Source organism: Canis aureus, chromosome 5, assembly GCF_053574225.1.
Source record: "Canis aureus isolate CA01 chromosome 5, VMU_Caureus_v.1.0, whole genome shotgun sequence".
NCBI lineage: Eukaryota > Metazoa > Chordata > Mammalia > Carnivora > Canidae > Canis > Canis aureus.
In genome coordinates this window covers 25,450,348-25,473,182 of record NC_135615.1, presented here as the reverse complement: position 1 = coordinate 25,473,182, position 22,835 = coordinate 25,450,348, and the positions used below count along the sequence as shown (strand labels likewise).

Below are 22,835 nucleotides of genomic sequence, written 5' to 3'. Positions count from 1 at the left end.
GTCCTACACAGACTTTTTTCAATAAACATACTGGACAACTTTTTGGAGATTTGAGACAATCTAAAAAAACTCGCAGAGGAACAGCACACCCTAGAAATAGAGACAAAAATCACAAAAAAAGGTGCACCATGAATGTATAAAATATATGTAGATACTAGTCTATTTTATTGTTTACTACCATAAAATATACATAAATCTATTATAAGAAGTTAAAATTTATCAAAAAGTATGCACACATTTACAGAGCCTACATGGCACCATTCACAATCAAATGTAAACAAATGTAAAGTTGCAATATTAAATCATAAGTGCATAAAACTAACTGTAGTATACACTGTACCACTGTAATCATTTCATAGCCACCTCCTGCGGCTATGGTGGTGAGTTCAAGTGTTGAAGCTATCTACTTAAAATGCCAACCACTTGATGCTAATCACTTCCACATGAGGAGTCTGTTTCTCCAATAAACTGCATATGGCAGGAAAAAGTAATCTCTGGTGGTTCCCACATATTTTTCATCATGTTTAGTACTATACCGTAAACTCTGAATAACATCATGAGGCCTAAATGAAGTGCCACTAGTAATGCTGGAAGTGCTCCCAACAAGCAGGGAGAAGTCATGACATTACAAGGAAAAGTAGCATCAGATGTACCATAGATTGAGGCCTGTAACTGCAGCTGCCCACCATTTCAAGATAAATGAATCCAGCATAAGGACCATTGTAGGAAAAAAAGGAAAAAGGAAAAAAAAGAAAAAGGAAAATCTTGTACTTTTTTATGAAACAGCTCTTATCTCATATTGAAAATGCAGCATTTATGTGGGTGCAGAATTGCTAGAAGAAAGGCATACCTACAGAGAGTCTAATATGATTAGAGAAAAAGCAAAGTCATTACGTGAAAACTTAAAGCAAAAAGAAGACGAAGGGTCTAAAGTCAGATGTTTTAATGCCAGCAAAGGATGGTTTGATAATTTTAGAAAAAGGTTTGGCTTATTAATTAATAAGTGTCAAGATAAAAGGGAAGCAGCTTCTGCCATCCAAGAGGCAGCAGACAAGTCTGCAGAACCATTAAGAAAATCAGAAGCCTGAACAGGTTTTTAATGCACTTTTTTTTCTTACCAGAAAAAAAAAAAGAAAAAGAAAAAAAAATGCCACAAAAGGCATTTATTAGTAAGGAAAAGAAAGGAGCTTCAGGATTTAAGGCAGGAAGGGACAGGCTAACTCTACTGTTTATTGTGCAAATGGAGTCGGGTTTATGATCAGACTGTCCTTATATATAAAGCCTGAGCCTTGAAGGGAAAAGATAGACATCAGCTGTCAATCTTTTGGTTGGACAAGAAGGCCTGGACAACAAGAACCCTCTTCCTGGATTGGTTCCACCAATGCTTTGTCTCTGAAGTCAGTTAGTACCTTGCCAGAAACAGACTGACTTTTAAAGTTCTTCTGATATTGGACAATGTCCCTGGCCACCCAGAACCCCATGAGTTCAACACTGAAGGAGTCAAAGTGGGTTACTTTCCCCCAAACACAACATCTCTAATTCAGCCTCTAGCCTGGGGCTCATGAGGACCTTTAAGACTCATTGCACAGCACTCTAAAGAAAGGATTGTTATCACTATGGAAGAGAGAGACAGAGAGAAGAACATTTGGACAGTCTGGAAATCTTACAGTATTGAAGATGCCATGGTCGTTATAGAAAAAAGCCATCAAGGCAAAAACAATAAATTCTTGCTGGAGAAAACTGTGTCCAGATGTTATGCATGACTTCACAGGATTTATAACAGAGCCAATCAAGGAAACCATGAAAGAGATTGTGGATATGGCAAAAAAGATGGGGGTGGGGGGTGAAGGGTTTCAAGACACAGAACTCTGAAGAATTCAAGAGCTAATAGATACCACACCGGAGGAATTAAGAGATGACCTGATAGAGATGAAGGCTTCCGAACCAGGGCTGAACAATGAGGAAGACGACACAGTCACAGTAGAGCCAGAAAACAAACTGAAATCAGATACTCTGGCTAGAAGGGGTCCAACTATTCATAACTGCTTTTGACTTCTTTTACAACATGGACCCTCCTAATGGTACAAGCACTGAAACTAAAGCAGTGGTGGAAGAACAGTTGGTACAGTAGAGAAACATTTTTAGAAAAATGGAAAAGCAAAAAAAGTCAGACATAAATTATGATGTGTTTCCATAGAGTTTCACCAATTGTGCTGGCTTCCCCTGCTTTCCCCACCCCCATCTCTGCTATACCTGAGATAGGAAGATCAAACTCTGCTCTCTCCTCCTCCTCAGCCTACTCAGTGTGAAGACAACGAGGATGAAGCCCTCTATGATGACCCACTTCCACTTAATAAACAGTAAATAATCATCATGCCATATAGTTAATAAACTTACCTGTTATGTGTGTGTGTCTTTGTGCGAACATCTAGTAACTATAGGCAAGAACTGTATGAGATGCTTTTGGTCACCATCATTACCTAAGTATTCGTCGTGTAGAACATTGTGTACAAGACTCAAAGGGAGGTGGATAGCCTATCCTTAGATAAGCATAAGGTGAGTGATATTTAATATAAAATCAATAATGTGTTTTTTTTTTAGGTTTATAATTTTGCTTTCAAAGAACTACATTAACCATATAGAATGCTTGGAGAAACTGCATATCAGCCTAGCATCACAAGTAAGTGCTTTTTCTTAAAAAATCTAATGTTTCCTATACTGTATTATGAATATGACTGTAAACTGTATGCCATAAAAATTATATGATTTATTCATTAGCATACATGGTAGGCTCCCATGAAGGAACTGTATTGATTACAGCAGGTTACCATAAAGCAATCTTACTGCTGCTTTCTCATTACCAATGCATGAATCATTATATCTGATATGAATTCCTTTTTCACATTATCTTTTCATTTTTTATGACTATTGTTAGTAAGACATATGACAGCTACAATGTTTTGTATCATATAAGACAATCCTGATGTAGGTATGGACAGGATTCATCTTGTAAACAGATAATGTACACTTACAGTATCAACACAGAACAGTACTGGAGCACCTGGGTGGCTCACTCAGTTGAGGGTCCCAGGGTCCTGGGATCGAGTCCTGCATCAGGCTCCCTGCTCAGTGGGGAGTCTGTTTCTCCCTTTTCCTCTGTTCATTCTCTCTCTCACAAATAAATAAATGGATGGATAAATCTTTTTTAAAAAATAAAGAACAGTACTATAAATGTATTTTCCTTATGATTTTAATAACATTTTTCTCTAGCATACTTTATTGTAAGAATATAGTATATTATATACATATATATACACATACATATATATATATATATTTAACAACACACAAAATACACGTTAATCAATAGTTTATGTTATTGGTAAGGCTTCCGGGTCAACAGTAGGCTGTTAGTAAAGTTTTGGGGAGTCAAAAGTTATATATGGATTTTCCTTTTTTTTTTTAAAGGTTTTATTTATTTATTCATGAGAGACACACAGAGAGAGGCAGAGACATAGGCAGAGGGAGAAGCAGGCTTCCTGCAAGGAGCCTGATATGGGACTCCATTCCAGGACCCCAGGATCACACTCTGAGCCAAAGGCAGACACTCATCCACTGAGCCACCCAGGTGCCCCTATATGTGGATTTTCAACTGTGCAGGGGTTGGCACCCCTAACCCCCACACTTTTCAAGGGCCAACTATTTCAGTTAAAATTTATTGATCAATTTAACAAATATAACAAATATAATCATCATGTACAGAATGTTAAAGGTATAATAACAGGCAAGAAAAAAATGCTCAGAGAATACAAAGGAATGATTAGTTCTGACCTAGAAAGGTTAGGGGAGAAAGTTAGGGAATGCTTTCTGGAGGGGTGGCATTTAGCCTTGTAAACTGACCTGATAAAGAATCTAACTGTTGGAGGAGGGAAAGAACCTGCCATCCTAACGGAGAAGCATGTCTGAGAAACAGCAAGCATTCTGCTGAGCTGGCACAGAGGGTGCAGTGAGAGACCCAGAAACAGCTAGAAATACAGGTTAAGTCCAAATTCCAGTTCCATGACAAACTGTTTCAGAAAACTATCTCAGATGGCAACAGAAGGATGGAATACAGAGTTGAATGACCAAGTATCACTGACCAGGCTTCTTCTCACCTTCTCCCAACATCATCTAAAAGTTTCCAACTTCTTCACATGACATATAAGTCTCCTCATGTTTTGGCACCTGAGCTCCCCTCTATTATTTATTTTGCTTAGGATGCTTGTACACACTCTCCCCCCCCCCACCCCCTGCCCCAAGTTAGCTAGCTTTTTTATGCATATTCTGATACTTAGCCCAAATGAGAGCACTGTCAACTCAACAAATAGTTTAATTCCTTTGCTCTCCTAGTTACCAAACTAGGGCCAGTTCCCCATGGGGCTCCCATGACACTATGTCTACCATAACATCGATCATACTATTGTATTATTGACTTTTGTCTCTTGCCACTTGTACATGAATTCCTTGAGGATACTGTACCCTTGCATCTAAGAAGTCATAAATGATCAGTGAATGTTTATCAAATAAAATGAGTGAGGAGGCTAGTTTAATAATCTAGAGGAGAGGTGTTAAAGTATGAAAGTGGGAATATAAAGATTAGGATAGATACCAAAGCTCCTATGTTTTAATAACAGGAGGGATCTTCAGGTTTCCCTCTAAATATATTCTTCCTTTAAGAATAATTTTTAAAAACATAGTCATCAGGTTTTGCAACCTACAAAAAATACTTTTAGTAAAGAACTTGTATCAAATTTATATTTAGCAGACTTCTCTTACAAAATAGGAAAACATGTACTATTTTTTAAATATTTTTATCCAAATAGACATGAAGCTTTTAAAGGAAAAAACCAGGCTCCTCACTAATACATAGCCACAATGATTGTATGTGTGCCTTACATACATTTGAACAGATTGTACAGTTTTACTTGTGCCCACTCAATGGTGTTCAGGCTTCTCAAACGACTTGAGCATGGCCTTGAAGATGAAGCCTCACCAGGAAATTCAAGAGGAAAACCGCGACAGTTGGTGTTGCCGCTTAGCATCATTTACACATTCCATCTCTTTTCTTAGTCTACAAGATCACACTGCTTTAATTCTCAGACGAGTTTATCTTAAATGTATATTCTTCTACTCATTGATTCTTTCATTCACTGTATCTGCTGAGTGTCTCCTATGCCCCAGGCATAGGCAGGGATCATATCTTTTTTTGCATCCCCAGTGACTAACACAGTGACCTGCAAGTAATGTACACCTGATAAGGGCTTTATGAATAAGTACATGAGAGAATGATGAATGGATAAACCAGTGAGCATATACATGTATATGTGACCCTCTCTCCCAGAAGACAGATATATATATTTTTTTAAGGATATTTTTCCAAAGACCACTTATCCTTTGCCTAGTCTTCCTTTATTTTGCCCAAGGTCAGATTACAAAACATCTATGCCTATCCATTTCAACCATCTTCCAAATGTCATTCATTTCCATTAGCTCCTCACTGCATTATTAGAATAAAGAATGTAGATCCACTAAAACTATCCTTCAAATACCATTACTAGTTCTCTCCCTTTCTTATAATGCTAACTGGGGCAAAATTCTAAGCTCCCTAAAGAGCACTAACACAAACTCTCAACAATGTATTTCACTAAGTGGTGGGTAGGCTGGGATACTCAACTGATACTTCAACTAAATGACAAAGCAGTGATTTGGCAGATATTTTGAAAACTTTAAAGAAAATAATCATGAATATTGCATAATTTTCCTCCTTCCTCAAGATAATCCTTCACCATACCCTTCAGTACTACTTACAAAAAAAAATATTGAGTTTGTTTACTATCTCATACCAAGAAAAACTAATTTATGAAAAATTTTCAAACCATTTAAACATATTTCATTCCCAACTTTGATACTTTTTTCACAAATCAATTTTTCCATACTACTCACTCATATTAATGTGATCAAAAACTTTGAAATGTTGCTCTCTCTACATTCATCCATTTAAACAATTGAGTTTAAAGACTCTCTTCTAATATGTCATTGTTTTATATTTGTCTAAAGAACTTTATTTTTTCCTAGTTTACAAATATTAAAAATTGGTAAAATGTAACAATATTTCACAAAAGGGTAAAACTAATAGTAAATATATTAGATAAATGATTAAAAACACTATTAGAATAGGTTTGAAAAAAATAAGGGTCTATGAAAAAAATCTACATAAAATGCCTCTGTTTTTCCTGGTCATGGAAAATTCTGCCTGAAAAAATAAGAAAAAGAATCTAAGAACAAATGCTGTTCTACTACTTTAGTGTATAGCATCATTTAGTACTAGTTTTTCTATATTCATACAGCATTTCCTGTCAAATATGATTATGTTATGTACATATATGCATTTTGAAAAACAAGAAGTATATTATTACCTTTTTCCCTGGGTGTATTCCAAGTAATTATGATTATGTCTGAAAACATATAAACTAGAAGAAACATTCCAATAAAAAAAATTCCATCTGTAAAGGTTAAACTGTATGAATCTGACATTTTCAAACAGATTGCAATTAAATTAACTAATTTACATTCTCCTGAAATAGTAAAAGCAGTAAGCTTTTTTTTAATGCCTAATTGTTAGAATCCTGCTATTCAGAGATAAGAATGCAGTCCTTAATATTACAGAAGAAAAAGAAGGAGAAATAAAAGTAGCAAACAGGTAAAGTATCTTAAACATTATACTTTCAAAGGTAAATGATAATAGTTTCTCTGAATTTTGACATGCATTTTTGCCCATTTAAATACCATGTTTTTCCACAAAATGAGAATAGACAAGATGGTCTAAGGTTTCTTTCAGCCGTAATATTCTATATGTGGCTGATAATACTATATGTCACAATATTATTTCATACCATCATCCCTAATCACGTTGTACAAGACTTAAGGAATCTCATAAGCTTTACTTTAAACACAGGTCACATCAAGTTTTTTTTAATTCAAAATAATATATATTTTAGGGGAACCCTGGGAGGCTCTGCGGTTTAGCACCTGCCTTTTGGCCCAGGGTGTGATCCTGGAGTCCTGGGATCGAGTCCCACATCAGGCTCCCTGCATGGAGCTTGCTTCTCCCTCTGCCTGTCTCTGCCTCCCTCTCTCTCTGTCTCATGAATAAATAAATAAAATATTTTTTAAAAAAATAATGTATGTTTTATATTATTTGAGGTATATTTATGCTATTTAAATCATATAAAGACAGAATGCTGTATCTTACTTGTGAAAAAGCTGATATAGAAATTTATCAACTGACTGATTTTAAACCATAAATTGAATTCATGAAATTGACAGCATTATAAACTAAGCTTGTGAACTTATATTTTTTAAATCAATTCTTTATTGTCATTTTGGAGATTTACTATTTCAAGTGTTTAAAAAAGCAAAAAACACAAGTATTTCTTCAAAGGTGTATCTGCATTTGTTCATTTTAAGATCTGTGAGTCAGACATGCAATTTAGAAAGATTCTGAAAATGTATTTCAACATACCCCAAACTGACACAGGCTATACAGAAATATTTTAAATATAAACAGCATTGATTACGCATATAATCGTAAACAGAAAGATAGTATTCACTGAAAAAGGCAAAAAAAAAAAAAAAAAACCCTACCATTTAGTGGCTGAATTCATATTCATAACTATTATTTCATCAGCAGGCCACACAAATAAGAACCATCTAGTTCTTTTGCCCTGCTACAGGCAGAATTCTTGCTTGTTCCTTTCTGATCTCTGCCATGAACACTTGTACTTTAAAATTAAAAGAGGATTACATAAATTATTCTTCTACCTCCAAAAACACATAATACAAGAGGATTTTTCCAATGTGAAAAATACTATTGCAGTAGATATGTCATGACCTCTCCTCAGTATCCGTATCTTTTCATAAGAAGATATGCTTCTAATTTGTCATTTAAAAATAGGAATAATAAGGCGTGTTTACAATTATGCCATTACCTGATCCTTTTCAATTACCATTATATAAGAAGAGCAAAAGCATACACGATAACTCAAAACTCCTTTTTCATAGCTGTTCTCTAGATCGATATTTGTAAAAAGCTCTGAGTGCTCCGACTGTTCATTCTGACGATGTTCCTACCTTCCTTCACTCTGGCTGCTTTTTGCCTTGATGGTGTCACCAGCTCCTTTACAATCTGCAAGACTTGAATCATTGCTAGTTAACAAGCCAAAGACTCCGCGGCTTCCTCCAGAAATCCAACAGGTTTCATCACCAAGAGCTCACTGCTGTCTCTGCGTTCGGGAAGCTCAGGCACGAATACAGTTCAACTTCAGAGAAATACATGCTTTGCTTAGCTATCCAGGAAGGCTCTGAAGCAGTTAATAAGAAACCACAAAAGGACAGGCAACATCGTCTTGAAATGGATTCGAAGCGACTTCGGCACATGTGAAAACCACCATCCTCAAAGTCCCAATGTATCACTTTACAAAGCATTAACCAGTTATAAACAAAAGAAAACAAAATGTGGGTAATCTGCTGCAAATCACTAAGCACAGTGAAAACATTTTCTCATAAAAGTCATGACAGGAGAACTAAAGTGCTATGCTATAAATTCTCATATAGCGGATCACAGATGCTATGTGCAAGTTTTTAAAAACACTCAGAAGTACTCAACCAAAATACCCTGCATTGCAAAGCCTTAATACTTTTTTCCAATTTCTCAAAAATTGCTTATGTGAAACACAGAAAGTAAAATGTGGATAAAAATAAAACTCTATCTTGCTAACTCCAAGCTCCCAGGTCTGCCTAACAGAATACTTCAAAAACTATCCTATAAATTCCTTCCCCGCCTCCTCACACAGACACCTCTGACTGACATCCCAGTACGTGAAGAGAAGTCTACATTCATGCTTCACACTAGAAATCCCTAACGGGTTTGTGAATTCACTGGCCTCACCAGCAGAAGCATAGGCCAGAGATTTTTCAAACCAAGCATAACCACCATCTTTGCCACCCAATTTTCAACAGCCATGCGGCGACAATGCCCCATTAATACTGAATACCTTGGTTACATATTCTATTTATCACACAGCAGCCCTTCTCAAAGTAAAGCTACGGAGTTAACTAAAAGAGAGAACTGACATTCAAGTTAATAATGGTTAACTGTTGTTTTTATCACAGTGATTCTCCACCAGCAATTTGTGCCCCTTTCAGTCCTGCCAACTGTCCTCCTGGTTCTCCTTCTTTCCCATTTATCACGGTGACAGCCTCAATGAATCATTACAAAATGGATCCTAGGGCAAATCAAAGGCAGTTCCTTTGCCTTCACACTTAAAGGCTTATAATGGTTACTTTCCCAGTGTTCAACTGGACAAGTGAGATACACAGTCCATCCACCAAGGTTGGAAGTAAAACACAGAATCCAAAACTCAAAGGCTTCTGATTTCTCTGACATCACGCCTTTCCTGTAAAAATGTATAGTTTTAAAATTCAGGGTGAAGTTTTCAGATCTTCAAAAAAGAGGTGCTATAACATGTGCATATATATCCACCCATAATGTATTCTCCATATGGGTGGTAATTTAAGACATCAGTGTTACAAATCCATGGCAGTGACAAACTCTGCAAATGGAGGACAAAACAGGGCATTTATCCTAACTATCCATCATCTTTAAACAGAATATCTATACTTACAAACTAAGTCAGAAAGTTTGGATGAGTCAAAGACCAAATTTTAAACCTCAAATCAAAACTGTGCTCTTTAGTGATTCCCTCTGAAGACTTGATACAGATCATCAAGATCTAAATCAAACTCCTCAAATTAGGTTCCCCCAGTTCTTTCTATCCCTTGCCCCATCTCCTAAGGCAGTTCAGAACATGAAATAGGTGTTAGGTATATACTGACTTCATTCCAGTTCTTTGCATTCCCATATTTCCAGCTCCTGAGAAATCACTTCCACCCTTCTGGAAAAACATGATGCTTTTGAAAGATACTTTCTCTTAGCTTTACTCTCTGCCAGTATTTTTCTCTTTCAAGGAAAGGGATCTACAGGGCATTATCTTCAGTCAACCGTCTCCTCCACACCTGATCAGTGAAAAGAAGACTATCTATATTCATGGTTCCATAAATTTCAATTATCATACTCCCATCTCCCTGATAACAGTATTGGTTTTGAAAATGAAAATTGCATGTGATCAGTTTGACTCACTACTGTCAGCCCTTAACTTCTTCTGCTAAGCAACCAATAGATTTTTCCAGTTTCTCTCATTCTCTTCTAATTTTTTATATCATGTGCTGCACAGTAAATGTATCTCACTACATATTCTAATATAGTAGATATAACCAAGCTGTACTCTAAAATGTCAAGATTATGAAAGACAAAGACAGAGGAACTATTACAGATCAGAGGAGAGTCAAGAGTCAGGTTAACAAAAAAAATAATAAAATAAATAAAGAAATTAAAAAAAAAAAAGTCAGGTTAACAAGACATAACCCATGATGCCAGGTTAGATAATGGACCAGAAAGGCACGAGAGGAAATATATGACATGTGGGGACAATAGTGAAGTGTGAACACCATCAACAGGTTATCAGCGTTACTTCCTGACTATGACCATTACACTTGCAGTTACATAACAGAACATCCTGGATTTTAGGACTATGCCCTAAAATATCCAGGGGTAAATACTTCAATTTACCCTCTACTGGTCCAGGAAAAAAAAATAAAATAAATAATAATAATAATAATAATAATAATAATACAGAATGAGAAAATAAATGTGGTAAAATCTTAGCATTGGAGAAATCCAGGTAAAAGAACAGGAGAACTGGGTTATTCTTTTTTTCTTTTTGAAAACTGTGTTATTCTTGCAACATTTTCCTAAGTATGAAATTATTTCAAAATAAACTTAAATTCTGACTATCTAGCCCTATATATGTGTGTGTGTGTATATATAGTTTATAAAGGATATTTACGTATTCATATTCATGTATGTTTAAATCATACAAAGCAAGGATTCTAAAGGCCCCAATAAATAATATAGAAAAGAATTCCATATCTGTGAATATGCTGTGTTCCAATTCAGTCTCTGCGGGTATATCCATATACACACATATATGTGTTCTCATATTTGCTTCCTTTGCCTCAAAAGATCATTCCGAATCTTCCTGAAATGCAAATTTTGAAAATATACATACCTCTGGGCTTAGTCTGGCACGGGCACTCCTAAAAGAATTAATTTCCAGGTCATTCACTTGCACATGTACTTGTCACTACAGCTGAGCTGCTTGAGAAGACACAGGCAGCAAGGGCCCTTCATTTCCATCTCCCTTTGACACAATCACCTTTGACCCACTTCACAAGAAATAGGCCAACCCTCACCCACCTCTACGCCACACAGTGCTCCAAGAGATAAAAACATAGGAGACGGGGGACAAAAACAATCCAACAATTCCTTTAATCAAGGTAGGATAAGTAACATCAAACTACTCCATTCATTAAGAGTTTCTAATAAAATATTCATTTAAAGTGAATAATCATTCACCAAAATTCATCATATATTTGTTGTTTTGACAAAGTGCATTAGGAAAAATCTCTGTGAGTAAAGTGGAATGGATATAGAATTCCAGGGGAAAAAAGAATATAAAACCTCTAGCTACTGAAGAAAAGCTTGTTCGTTTTCCTTTTTTTTTTTTGAAAGAGAGAGAAAGACAGAGGGGGCGGGGGAAGCGTGTGCATTGGAGTTGGGGCGGAGGGGCAGGTAGAAGGAAAGAGAGAATCTTAAGCAGACTCCAGGCCCAACGCCTGACATGGGGCTTGATCTCACAACCCTGGGATCATGACTAGAGCTAAAGTCAAGAGTAGGACACTTAACCAACTGAGCCCCTCAGGTGCCCCTACCTTGTTCATTTTTCAAATGGATGGCACTGGGTATCAAACCACTGTGATAATTAAACCTCACTACACACGCTTATAAGAAGGATGTAAGAGTTTGGCTTATTTAGTATTCTTCCTTACTGGTCCTCTGGCACAAAGAATTGGTTTAATCACAGTCCTTGGTTCTTAACATTGGTTCATGCATGGCCCAGTTTTATTTATACGCTGAATTATTTACTTTTAATAATAAACATCACAAAGCAACCACCCAAAACAAAAAACTAGGAAGTTAACAATAATCTGCATTTAACCTACATCCGCCCAACCACCAACCCATCCCCCTGCTTCAACCCAAAGTATCAAACACCGTGAACTCAGTAGTTATCACTCCCTTGATTTCCTTTATATCTATCTAACATTATCTCCCCCCCCTTCACTCTCTCACACACACACTCCCATGTGCTGCTGTTCAGTTGTTCCGAAGGGTATCACATTTCATGTTATCTTTGAGGAATTATATTTTTTCTTAAATATTGAGACCAATGGTTCTCTATCTTCACTACACATTGAAATGACCAGAGGGTTTTAAAAAGTATGATGCCTGGGTCCCTCTACAGGGATTTGCACTTCACTGTCTCAGGGTGCAGCCCAAGCATCACAAATTTTAAAAGTTCGCTCAAATGACCATCACATTCAGCCAAGGACCACTGTTCTAGAAGAATGACATAGGAAAAGTCAATGTGTACAAGCAAACATGAAAGGTACAAAAATTATGATCCCACTATTACAGAATTATACACATGTGGAGAGAGAAACATGTGTGCACAAAGAAAAAATATCAAAATGTTATCAACAATTTTTCCTCTGGGGACGCCTGAGTGGCTAAGCAGCCAAGCATCTGCCTTCAGCTCAGGGCATGATCCTGGAGTCCCGAGATGGAGTCCCACATCTGGCTCTCTGCATGAAGCTTGCTTCTCCCTCTACCTATGTCTCTGTCTCTGTCTCTCTCTGTGTGTCTCTTATGAATAAATAAATAAAATCTTTTAAAAATATTTATTTTCTCTGAATAGTGGCATTATATACGAATTGTTACTGTCTTCTTTTTGCTATATTTTTCTACACATTTTACTATTAAAAAAATGAATATTTTGGTTTTTAAATATTCCATTTCATCTCACCAAAAAGGATACACAGATGGCAAGTTAGAGTATGAAAAGAGGTTCGAGGTTCACATCATTAGGAAACTTCAAATTAAGACAACAATGAGATACCCCTACACATCTATCAGAATGACAAAAATGCAAAATGCTGAAACACCAAATTCTGTCAAAGATAAATAGCAACAGGAATTCTCATTAACTGCTGATGGGAATGCAAAATGGTACAGCCACTTTGGAAAACAGTTTGGTGGTTTCTTAAACTCTTACCATTTTATGCAACAACTGTATTCTTTGTTATTTATCCAAATGAGTTAAAAACTTCCTCACAAAAACCTGTTTATGAATGTTTATAACAGTTTAATTTGTAATTGCCAGAACCCGGGAGCAATCACTTGTTCTTCAGTGAGTGACAGATAGACAAACTGCTACATCCAAGCTACAGAATATTGTTCAGCAATAAGAGGAAATGAGCTATCGAGCCACAAAAATAAACAAAAACAAACAAAAAAAAACCATGGAAGGACTTTAAATGTCACGTAAAGGAAGCCAATCTGAAAAGGCTGCATAGTGTATGATTCCAATTATTCTAGAAAAGGCAAACCTGTGGAGACAGTAAAATAATCAGCAGTTGCCAGGGGTTTGAGAAGAGGAAGAGAAGGATGAATAGATGGGAGCGCAGGGAGTTTCTACAGCAGTGAAACTAATCTGTATGTTACTATAATGGTAGACACATTCATTAGACATTTGTCAAAAACCCATAAAATGCACAACACAAACAGTGACCTTTAATGTAAACTATGGACTTTGGCTCATCAATTGCAGTAAATGAATCATACAAATCCAAGATGTTAGTAACAGGGGAAACTGGGAAGGTGGGGAGTATTCCTGGGGGGTATAGGAGAACTCCCAGTACTCTCCCCTCAATCTTTCTGTAACCTACAATTGCTCCAAAATACAGTCTCTTAAAATGACAAAAGAAAATCTATATTTAAAAAAAAAAAGAAAATCTATATTTAATATGTACTTATCTATATCCTACTCTTCAGACTTTATCTAAAATAACACACAGATAAATCCAAAAAAGTACAGAGTTTAACTGGAGTGCTTAAAACAAAAACAGTAACTGCCTATACACAAGAGCTCCAAAGTGGCTCCGTAGATAAGAAATGGAACAGGTGCCCTTGCAATGGACCTCCTGCAACCAGCTATGAGTTCTTTTAGTTCTTAGTTCTTTTTTTTAACAGAAAAATTCTTCAATCTTGTTTCCTACCTTTGTATTTTTGTTACACATGGCCACCCCCAAAATCACAATCTCTTGGCCAACCTCTAAGAGCACAGTTTTCCTTTTCCTCCCCATCACTTCCCAATTCAGCACTCCCAGAGTGGGGCACAAGGAGGAACATAATGCCATGGAAAGCACAGAATGAGCCAAGCGCACAGAGAGAAGGGCCACAGGCAGTACACCAGGAGAACATCATGCACATCTACCGGGACACTCCCAGTCATGCCACTTTGCTTTCTCCAAATGAAGATACAAGGCAAAAAGTCAATTTCCTTCCACTCAAAAGGGATCAGTAACAGGAACTGTAGAAAAAACAGCTAGGCAGAGGAAAGAAATTTTTTCCCACCATTCCTCACTCACCAAAAAAACAAAACAAAACACCAGGAAGAGGGAAAAAACAAGATTGAATTTGATCTCATTTGTATTTTTTCCCTCCTTCATTTAATAAAACCATGAACAAATTCACTGAACCATCTTTCTTGGCCCCCACATGAAAAGAACTATGGAGAATCAGTGTTTTCTTAAAGCAAAATTATACTACTAATCCTCATTAATAATGTTGTAGAAAGTTCAGACCAATTCCCTAGAATCCTAAAGAACTGATTTAAAAGGTCTTGATTTCCTTCTTTTTGTCACTATACATCTCTAATAATTATTCTTATTACAAAAATAATGCATGTTCACTATAGAAAATAAGTATATGAAAAAACAAGTCCAAAGAAAATAAAATCTCTCTTAGGCCTATCATACAGAGAGATGCTAAACTTAACCCTGTACTTTTTTGTTGATTTTACAAAAATGAGGTAGTACTATACATTACTGTTTTGGAATCAATATGTTTTCACACTTAAAAATACTTCATCAACATCTTTTTTATAAAATAAACACAGACATGGATATTTGCACTGTGCTTTGTCCAAAAACTTTTTTGATCATATGAATAACAACCCAGCATCTTTTCATTCCTGGCAATGATTTAGGATTTTTTCTATGCACTTTTCGGAAAACTGTTTTGGCTTTCCTGGAAATATATTTTAGAATGAAACTACTGTCAGTTTTCTCAGAACATGTAGATAAATGAGAAAAAAAAAAATATGAGTGGCCACACTTGTTGTGACAAAAACAATCTGTAAATATGCAAGATGTCAACTGGCCAGCAAATAGAAAAAGGCTTTTTTGAATATTAAATGATAAACCCACTCTGACTGGTCTCCTTTTGGATTAATAAATCAGTTTAATATACTTCATTTCTTTGTCATTCTACTTAGATTTTACAGGTGGGATATAAACATTATGTTCTACAATTTTGAAAATCTCTATAAACTCATCGATAAAGAATAAAATGTATACTGATTACAAATATAAGAGTTGACTTTTGTCCATACACCTTCTTCATTTTTATTTTTTAAAGATTTTATTTATTTATTTAACAGAGAGCGAGAGTGCACAAGTAGGGGAAGTGGCAAAGGCAGAGAGAAGGAACTCCCTGCTGAGAAGGGAGCCCCATATGGGACTCAGTCCCAGGACCCTGAGATCATTACCTGGGGTGAAGGCAGGTGCTTTAACCAACTGAGCCACTCAGGTGCTCCTCCATATACCTTTACCAAATATCTGTTATATTTTCTGTCCAAATAGAGCTCAAGTACTCTTACAATAATTCCTAATAATTCATATGGGGTATTTAAAGAATAACACTGTCAAAGCTAATCAACTATCTGCAGATTTTTTTTTCCACAGAAAAAAAAGGCAAAATAAAATATGGGAAAGTAAAATGTCCAAAAGTTGCAGGATGTGGAAAGAGCCACAGAATATGTGTTATGGATGACATTATCCTTCTTTCACATAATCTCTAAGCATATTAGATGGTAGTAATTGTTTATGAACAAAAGTACCTGTATTGATGTAATTAAGTTAGCAGTTCTTTCAAAACCAGTTTTTAAAGATATTTTATAAAAGGGCGATTCATTTTGCTTATAACAAACAACCAAGAAACCACTATAGCTTGGTTGAAGCTTCTGTACTTTCTGTGGCTCAAAAGAAACTGTCATAAACATGCACATGCAAAGTACAATTCACAAAAATGGAGAATTACAACATATTATCCCAATAAATCTTCACAACACCTAGAAATTCTTAATGTACTGACATATCGTAAGTTCATTTTAAAGGCAATAAAATTTTGCTCATCCATACAAAAACTATTAAGCTCTAACTACAATGCTAGCTCCTTGTATTACAAGCGTGATCAATCTCCTCCCACTCTACCAAAAGAAACTGACACTAAACACATAATTACACAATTAATTATTGAATTACAATTGAAATAACTTCTGCAGGTAAGTACAGGATGACAGAGGACTGTCTTCAAGTGGAAAAATAGTAGGAATTAAAGGATACACACAGCACATTATAACTGAACATATTCCAATTTATCAATTACCACATTTTGAATTTTTAAAGAAAGCTTTCCTTTATGCACAAATAAGTCTTCTGACTTTCCAAAGCCACATGCAGATGGACACATAAATACAGAAGGTAAAGAGACCTCCTAGTCATAATAAGGAAATTTAAATACGACTTTCTTTCCAAAATCAAGAACTCAAAGAAAACACAGCATCCAAGCAATCTGACCTACTCCAGATTCTAACAAAGCTGTCAAATAACATTATTAGTTTAAAAATTCATTACTATTTTAAAAATCACATATTAAAAAGTAGTTAAGTCTTGGAATTGAATCTAGATGAATGGTAATTCAATATAACATCGCATTTAAGATCAAATGTCCATATGCACCAAATACATGTATATGAAAAATATAAAGACATAGGTATTTCCATAGAACTCACAAAACTGCTTGTGTATATAAATACAGAAACACTGTGCATTATCTTTCTGTTAACCATCACAAAATGACCCATGTCCCCCAAAGAACATATAAAGCCCTAATACACATATTAAAAAACTACACTGCTTCATAACAAATTTTTGGAGATGTATCATCCAGAGTTAAAGTCTGTGATTTTTCAGTTAAGTATTTTAGGAGAAAGGACTATTTTAAAAGGATATGATACAAGAAAAATGTAAATAGTGAACACATAAAAAAGTTATCCTAAGAATGAGATAGCACCTCAACACCCATTCGGATGGCTGCTGTCAAAAAAAAAAAACAAGAGTTGGCCAGAATGGGAGAAGATATTTGCAAATGACTTATCAGATAAAGGGCTAGTATCCAAGATCTATAAAGAACTGATTCAACTCAACACCCAAGAAACAAAAAATCCAATCATGAAATGGGCAGAAGACATGAACAGAAATTTCACCAAAGAGGACACACACATGGCAAACAAGCACATGAGAAAATGTTCCACATGGCTTGCCATCAGGGAAACGCAAATCAAAACCACAATGAGATCCCACCTCACACGAGTGAGAATGGTGAAAATTAACAAGACAGAAAACAACAAATGTTGGAGAGGATGTGGAGAAAGGGGAACCCTCTTGCACTGTTGGTGGGAATGCAAGCTGGTGCAGCCACTCTGGAACACAGTGTAGAGGTTCCTCAAAGAGTTAAAAATAGAGCTACCCTACGACCCAGCAATGGCACTACTGGGAATTTACCACAAAGACAGAGATGTAGTGAAATGCCGGGACACCTGCACTCCAATGTTTATAGCAGCAATGTCCATAATAGCCAAGCTGTGGAAGGAGCCTCAATGTCCTTCGACAGATGAATGGATAAAGAAGAGGTAATATATGTACACTATGGAATATTACTCAGCCATCAAAAAGGACGAATACCTACCATTTGCTTCGACGTGGATGGAACTGGAGGGTATTATGCTGAGTGAAGTAAGTCAATCGAAGAAGGGCAATCATCATATGGTCTCACTCATACGGGGGATATAAGAAATAGTGAAAGGGAATATAAAGGAAAGAAGGGGAACTAAGTGGGAAAAATCAGAGAGGGAGACAAACCATTAGAGACTCCTAACTCTGGGAAATGAACAAAGGGTTGTGGAAGGGGAGGTGGGCAGGAGGTTGGGGTGATGGGCACTGAGGAGGGCACTTGATGGGATCAGCACTGGGTGCTACACTATATGTTGGTAAATCGAACTTCAAATAAAAACAAATTAAAAAAAGAAAAAGAGTTGGCCAGGATGTAGAGAAACTGGAGCCCTTGTGCAATGAGAAATGATACAGCCGCTATGGAAAACTGCATGCAGTTCCCCCAAAAATTAAACACAGAATTACCATATCATCCAGTAATTCTGCTTCTGGGTATATACTCAAAAGAACTGAAAGGTGAGTCTCAAAAAGATATTTGCACACCTATGTTCACAGAAGCATTACTGACAAGAGCCAAAAGGCAGAAGTGAACCAACTTGCCCATTGCCAAACTGTGGTGATCCAAACAATGAAATAGATATTCAGTTTTCTAAAGGAAGGAAATTCTGGCACCTGCTACAACATGGGTGAACTATGAAGACATTGGTGCTAAGTGACATGAGCCAGTCACAAAAAAGACAAATACTTAGGATCCCATTTATATGAGGTACGGAGAGTCATCAAATTCATGAAGACAGAAGGTGAGACAAATGGTGGGCGCCAGGGGCTGGAGGAAGGGAAATGGGAAGCTGCTTAACGAGTATGCTGTGTCAGTCTTTCAAGATAAAGAGTTCTGGAGACTGGCTGCACAGCATCATAAACAGACCTAATGCTACTGAATTGTACACTTACAAATGGTTAAGACGGCGAATTTTATGTTCTATGTATTTTACCACAATTTAGACAAAAAAGTTATCCTGTCTAAAAATCAAATATATGCAACTAAAAGCAACTTTTAATGCCATGTTGAGCCTACTACACTAGTCATGGTGAAATGTATCCCTGTATACCAATTACCAGAGTAACTAAATTAGTACAGTCTTTTAAGAAAGATGGGAGACATATACAAAAACATTTCAGTACTATAAATCTAGCCTAAGGAATTCACTCTAGGTGGTTTTATTAAAGTCAAGGAGCTAATTCACCAGTGACATTCATTCTGCAAACATTTTTAAAAATTGAAAAATCCTAAATAACCAAACAAGAGGGAAATAGTTATATAAGTTACTATGCATCATTACCTTTAGGAATTTGAAAATTTTGAATTTTAATTATGAAAAACAATTATAGAAATATGATAACTGTCTAAATATGACTCAGTGTTAGAAATCCAAATATAAAATTGCATATACATTATGAATCCAATTATATAAAAATATACAGTATCTGGTGTGCCTGGGTGGCTCAGTCAGTTGAGCATGTGACTCTTAATTTCAGCTCAGGTCATGATTTCAGGGTCATGAGATGGAGCCCCAACCACATCAGGCTCTGCTCAGCAGGGCATCAACTTGAAGATTCTTTCTCTCTGCCCCTCTTCCCACTCTCTCTCTCTCAAATAAACAAAAAAATCTTAAATACACACACACACACACACACACACACACACACACACACACGTATCTGGACAAGACCACAGGGTCACATGCAAAAAAACAAATGGCTGCTTTATTTCGGTGTTATGATTATACTTTAAAAACAACAGGAAAAGGAGACTGTAAAGAAGAAGAAAACAGATTAGTTTTAGTGACATTAGGTGAAATAAAATAGAAAATGGAGGCTACAACATGTGTTTTATCTAAACTAAAATTACAAACTTAATCTCCTCCCACCACTTACTTATACCAGTGCTAAATTTCCTTCATTTCTTAATTTCAACCTCTCAACTCCAGGTCTTCATATGTTGTTCCCTCCATTAAGAACCTTCTCCTAGGGTGCCTGGGTGGCTCAGTGGGTTAAGCTCCGACTCCTGGTTTTTGCTCAGGTCATGATCTCATAGATCCTAAGACTGAGCTCCAGATTGAGCCCCACATGGGCCTCTGTGCTCAGTGGGGAGTCTGCTTGAAAGAGTCTCTCCCTCTGTCTCATCCTCCACCCCCACAAGCACATGCGGTCTCTCTCAAAGAAATCTTAAAACAAACAAAAAACCTCTCCTTCCTCCTCTTCACTTAGCCAGACATCAGCTGGAATATGATTTCCTAGCAGTGGTCTTCCTGCCCTCCCTACGGATAGGTTCCCTTGCTCCTGCAGACTCCTACATTCCCCTTTTTGTATTAATAATACCATGCTACTTGTGCAGTAGCTGTCTTCCCAACCAGTTCTGTGCTCTAAGAAGCTACTGACTGTCGGTCTTGTTCTTGTCTATCTCGCCAAAGATCAACCCAGCAGCAGAATACTTGGAGGCACTCATTAGTATCTGTTAATACTAAAAGACATAATTATTATGTATTCAAAAATAATATATTTCCTTCCTTAAAATTTGTTTTAAAATCACATTCAAACACCATAACTCTTAAAATATTTTAAGAAATCAATTTACAGCATCATTGTGTTTCAAAGTTGTCAAGAAAGATTTAAATCTCTTATACCTTGCAATATTCCAAATTAATTTTCTAGCTTTCACTACACCTTGCAATTTTTTTTTTTTTAAAGATTTTATTTATTTATTCATGATAGTCACAGAGGAGAGAGAGAGAGAGGCAGAGACACAGGCAGAGGGAGAAGCAGGCTCCATGCACCGGGAGCCCGACGTGGGATTCGATCCCGGGTCTCCAGGATCGCGCCCTGGGCCAAAGGCAGGCGCCAAACCGCTGCGCCACCCAGGGATCCCTACACCTTGCAATTATTAAACTTTTAAGACTCATGACTATAGATGGTAAGTATCTGGACAATTCACATTAAAATCTAATATAACCCATAAATCTCTAAAACCTAATGAGAAGCAGTCTTGATGCATTCATTTATTCTATTTTTAGGCAGGAAACTTTATTAGGACAAAGACAAAGAGGCACTAGATTATAAGAAAAGCTAACAGTGAAGCAATCTCAAGTGATACATAAAGAGCTATAGCTATTTATTGCTACTAAACAAATTCAATTGTGCTATATCTAATACCTTCAAAATATCTGTTCAACAGCATCTTGAGATTCTGTCAACATAATTCAAAATAGGAATTGTGCAGAAAGAAATTTCTCTTGACAAAAGCTGAATGTCTCCTTCCCAGGTCATCTCATATTCTAGAAAATCTCTCTGCCATTTTTCTCAAGCCTTTGTGATAAAAGCAAAACCAAGCAGCAAAGCAGAGCAATAAATTCCTTTCTTATGCAAGAGATGTGAATCCTATTTCGATTAAGGGAGAAATGGGAAATTTTTCCATTAAAGAGCTAAATGGAAAAAAGTGGAAAGATCACCACGCAGTCTTCCTTTCTCTTCTAGACAAGCCTCCGGAGGGAATGGTGCAAGCTGTCACGCATGTTCATGCGGACCCCATTCATGACAGGAACCCACAGCCAACCCTCATGTGAGGGCTACTCTACAGAACAACTGGGCTGCACCCTTCAAAATCACAGTATGGTGAAAGATCAAGAACCCTGAGGGACTGTCCCAGGTTCACGGGGAGACAGGGAACTGACAGCCGGACAGGCCCTGAGCCAGGAGCAAATGGGCTCTGCAGGACATTGCTGGGAAACCCAACAACCCAAGCATAGAACATCATATAAATGTAATTCACCTAGTTAGTAATTTTACTGTGGTTATGAAAGAGAATGTCCTTGTTCTTGAGAACTACACACTGATGCTACTTGTGCAGCAAGTACACTGAAGGAAAAATGGGAAGAGGAGTGTGATATATGCAACCTACTCTCAAACAGTTCCAAAATAAATAAGTTAATATGTGGGGTTTTTTAAATATGTTTTCAGAAACAAAAACAAAAAATAAAAGGTTGATCCTATTTAAAAAATTAAGTTGCAAGGATTGGGAAGGGAGAGAATTTTACCTGCTGAGAAGAGATACTCACTAATCAAAGGAAGAAATAAGAAGGAAAACTTTGCAGATCTCAACACTATCATTTTCCACCAGAATGCAGCTCAGCACTGAGTTAGAATAGCACATCTCTTCATTTAGACCAGAACTTCTGATGGCTTACAATTTTTACATCACATTTTAGGAGAAAACACAATAATGACCACCTCTGTAATACAAGTCAAACATTTTAAAGTAGGTTGTTGTTGTTGTTGTTGTTGTTGTTTTTACTACAGCATTACTTCTGCTAAGGAATCATTTGAGATCCAAGTTCCTCTTAACAAAGTCAGTTTGGGTGTCTAGAAAGGTGAGTGAGGTGATTCTCCTGTCCTGGGCAAAGTTCCCCGTACATATCAGTACATACACCTATAAGTACATACAAGTACAAAGTTCCTGTAAAAGGTCTAAGTCTGATTTGGGCAAGAAAAAGAAAATCACACCCTACTGACTCCGTATGGGACAACCTGGACCAAGACCATGCCAAGATGCTAAGGAAACATCTTTCCTTAAGAGACTCTAGTAACAAGGAAGACTTCCCCTTAGTTAGCAGTAAAGAAACCCTCTTTTAAATAGCTTCTAGGTTACT

The 22,835-nt window shown here is 36.6% G+C and overlaps 1 protein-coding gene and 1 long non-coding RNA gene across 8 annotated transcripts in view; one reads left to right on the top strand and one right to left on the bottom strand.

Moving 5' to 3' along the window:
- The window catches only part of LOC144313854 (uncharacterized), a 103,951-nt gene that overhangs the window by 34,476 nt on the left and 46,640 nt on the right, over window positions 1-22,835 (top strand). For all 6 annotated transcript variants that reach the window (XR_013379456.1, XR_013379458.1, XR_013379460.1 and 3 more), the window contains exon 3: window positions 2,602-2,680. This is a non-coding gene — a long non-coding RNA (uncharacterized LOC144313854). The remainder of the gene's footprint in view (window positions 1-2,601; window positions 2,681-22,835) is intronic.
- USP6NL (USP6 N-terminal like) overlaps window positions 1-22,835 on the bottom strand; it is a 169,244-nt gene that overhangs the window by 117,638 nt on the left and 28,771 nt on the right. Inside the window, exon 1 of one of the 2 annotated variants that reach the window (XM_077897245.1) lies at window positions 8,170-8,257. The exons of the other annotated variant lie outside the window; for it this stretch is intronic. Within the exon in view, the coding sequence (XP_077753371.1) occupies window positions 8,170-8,242 (73 nt within the window). The 5' untranslated portion in view covers window positions 8,243-8,257. Of the gene's footprint in view, window positions 1-8,169; window positions 8,258-22,835 lie in introns of those variants that run through there. 2 annotated transcript variants of the gene reach the window in all.